This window comes from Octopus bimaculoides, chromosome 25 (assembly GCF_001194135.2).
Source record: "Octopus bimaculoides isolate UCB-OBI-ISO-001 chromosome 25, ASM119413v2, whole genome shotgun sequence".
In the NCBI taxonomy this organism is placed as follows: domain Eukaryota; kingdom Metazoa; phylum Mollusca; class Cephalopoda; order Octopoda; family Octopodidae; genus Octopus; species Octopus bimaculoides.
Genome location: NC_069005.1, coordinates 29283745 through 29287244, shown reverse-complemented (window position 1 = coordinate 29287244; position 3500 = coordinate 29283745). Strand labels below are relative to the sequence as shown.

The 3500-nt window shown below is 39.2% G+C and overlaps 1 protein-coding gene across 1 annotated transcript in view; it reads left to right on the top strand.

The window, feature by feature from the left end:
* Positions 1-3467, top strand: part of LOC128250798 (uncharacterized) — a 5112-nt gene extending 1645 nt beyond the window's left edge. Inside the window, exons 3-5 of the mRNA XM_052976735.1 lie at positions 374-527; positions 1100-1163; positions 2764-3467. Of these exons, the coding sequence (XP_052832695.1) occupies positions 374-527; positions 1100-1163; positions 2764-2937 (392 nt within the window). The 3' untranslated portion in view covers positions 2938-3467. The remainder of the gene's footprint in view (positions 1-373; positions 528-1099; positions 1164-2763) is intronic.
* The last annotated feature ends 33 nt before the right edge of the window (positions 3468-3500 follow it).

Genomic DNA, 3500 nt, shown 5'->3' with positions numbered 1-3500 from the left:
TTAAACACCCCCCCCCCTCACCTTCAAGGCAGTGTAAGCATCCTGAGAGAAAAGTTGGGCATAAGAGGCATCAGATGTGGTGTACAAGGGAGACAACTGCGCTGGTATGGTCACGTGATGCGTATGGACGAGGACAGCTGTGTGAAGAAGTGTCACACTCAAACGGTGGAGTAGACCCAGGAAGACGTAGTATGAGGTGGTGAAGCATGGTTTTTGAATGCCTCATGGAGGCAATGACAAGCAACTGAGACCTTTGGTGAGCAAGAGGAGAGAGTGAGGAGGGAAAGAGGAGAGAGAGTGAGAGGCAGAAAAGAGAGAGAGAAACTTCCTGCAACATTTTTTTCCTTTATTTTGTTTTGGTTTCATTTTCTAGACAACAGCATAGACAGTAATCTTACTAAAGAAGGCATTGACAGGAATGGACATCCATTAAGTGAATTCGACCTAGTTGCAACTCTCCCTAACCTAGAACATACTGGATTTAAGAAAACCTGGGTCGACTTTGAGCTCTTCTGCAAATCCTTCAAGTAAGTCCATGAGATTCTTTTTAAATCTATTTTTAATCTGTTAAGCACAAGCATGGCTGTGTGGTAAGAAGTTTGCTTCCCAACCACATGGAATCTGATAATTTGGTTGGTGGAAAGTAATATACATCGAATATATAGAAAATTCAAAAAAATATAACAGGATTTAATATCATATTCCAACACATGGCTGTTGCTGGAAAACATTCAATTATATAGTAATTATAAAGAATGATCTTTTATAATGGTAAAAAAGAATGGGTAAAGACCCTCTTTGCTCATGAATGACCACAGGATTGCACCGAGAAAGTTCCCCTCCGAGGCAAAAGTCCAAGCAGGACTGTTTATGGAAGACTGGCAGTAACTCATGCATATTTGCCTCTCAGGTCATTTTGACACACCCTGTATATATACATACATACATATATATATATATGCACACACACACACACACATACATACGTGCACACACTATACACATACACACACACACACTTACGCATAGACCAAAGATATGTCATTCATATGTACCACCACTTCATCGTCTCCATAATCTCTCTGATATCTATTTTCAGTAATCTCTGCTATTACCATAAACCGATGCTGTATCAGAACAATATAAAAGTGTCTGACATTAGGGTAAGTACCACTACTACCACTACCATCATCATCATCATCATCATCATCATCATCATCATCATCATCATCATCATCATCATCATCATCATCATCATCATCATCATCATCATCATCATCATCATTATTATTATTATCAAGGTGGCGAACTGGCAGAATTGTTAGCACGCTGAACGAAATGCTTAGCGGTATTTCGTCTGCCGCTACATTCCGGGTTCAAATTCCACCAAGGTCAACTTTGCCTTTCATCCTTTTGGGATCGATAAATTAAGTACCGGTAGAATATTGGGGTTAATGTGATCGACTATCCTCCTCCCCCCAATTTTAGACCTCATTATTATTATTATTATTATTATTATTATTATTATTGAGTAAGAGAGCAGTGCATGCCATCGAAGTGACACTGGGGTAAAATATACGAAGCCCAGTATACCCATCATGACTACCCGTCTGATAAGGGTACACCAGGTACATGCATCACAACCATATGTGCACACCATAGTGGTCTCATATCAAGATAAACAGCGCATGACCTTGCAAGTGGGGCCCAGTTAGAATTTTCTTCAGGTCGAGTAGCCCATCCTACTCAAATGGTCCTTGAATAAAGGTTGTTTGAGGATGTTGAATGAAATACCCATATTTCCAAAGGTGAATTATCCAAATCCCAAAGAGTTCCTCTCAACACATGACTATGATGCTCCCCCACTACTTCTGCTCGTGATCATCATCATCATCATCATCATCATCATCATCATCATCATCATCATCATCATCATCATTATTATTATTATCATTATTATTATTATTATTATTATTATTATTATTATTATTATTATCTATTGAGTGAGAGAGCAATGCTTGCCATCAAAGTGACACTGGGGTTAAAATATACAAATCCCAGTATACCCATCATGACTACTCGTCTGATAAGGGTACACCAGGCACATGCATCACGACCATATGTGCATGACATGGTGAACTCATATCAGGACAAACAGCACTTGACCTTGCAGGTGGGGGCCCAGTTAGAATTTTCTTCAGGTTGAGTAGCCCGTCGCGCTCAAAAGGTTCTTGAATAAGGGTTATCATGCAACACTTTTGAAATGCCAGCGAAATTTTGGTACCAGTTAATCACTAAATTTTACTTTGGTTGCTAAAACTATGTGTGGAAGTTTGACTTTCCTTGCTATTCTTAGCTATGGCATTTGCAATTTCTTTTGATTGTGATTCACTGTTACCGCATTTGACATAATGGTATCATGCTCCATCAACTAGATTGATCTTGGGAGCTTTCTTTCATGGGATGAGTCCTTATCCTCTCCCCTGAAATTGCTGGCCTTGTGCTAGAATGAGAAATCATTCTTCTTCTTACTATTATTATATGAAAACTCACAGCTTATTTTGCTGGGTATGTTGGAAAGTGTCAGCTGTCCACAGCCATCAGACTAAGGTTACACTTGTTTACTGGTCACGCTTCAAGAGACCTGCGAAGAATTCTTGCAGTTGCTCCAAGAATCCTGAGAAGAATTCTTGCAGTAATTATTATTGTTATAAAACATTTTCTCATTGCAACTTCACTTCTCCATACCATGTTTTTTTCCAGATGAATTCCGCTCTTTTAGATGAGAAATCAACACAATATTTATGTATCCTTTTGAGTCAAACAATTGGAAAAAAAAAAAGAGACAAATTGATGTGTATGTATGTATGTATGTACGTATGTATGTACGTATGTATGTATTTGTGTGTCTGTGTTTATCCCCCCCACCATCGCTAGACAGCCGATACTGGTGTGTTTGCATCCCCTGTAACTTGACCGTTCAGTAAAAAAGACCGATAGAATAAATACTAGGCTTACAAAGAATAAGTCCTGGGGTCGATTTCTTCAACTGAAGGTGGTGCTCCAGCATAGTCGCAGTCACATGGCTGAAACAAGTAAAAAGAATAAAAGAATATCTGTGGAGTGCTCAGCCACTTGCACATTAATTTCGCAAGCAGGCTGTTCCATTGGTTGGATCAACTGGAACCCTCATTGTCGTAACTGACAGAGTGCCATATATATTATAGACACCAGAATATTGCCTTCACCCACTGGTTAAGACATGTGTCCCATTTTGAAAAACATCATCCAAGATGGAAAATGAAAAAATATTTGTTACAATGTAAGGAGGCGAGCTGGCAGAATCGTTAGCACGCCGGGCGAAATGCTTATTGGTATTTCGTCTATCTTTATGTTCTAAGTTCAAATTCCACCGAGGTCGACTTTACCTTTCATCCTTTTGGACTTTACCTTTCATCCTTTTGGACTTTACCTTTCATCCCTTTGCATACTGGGGATGA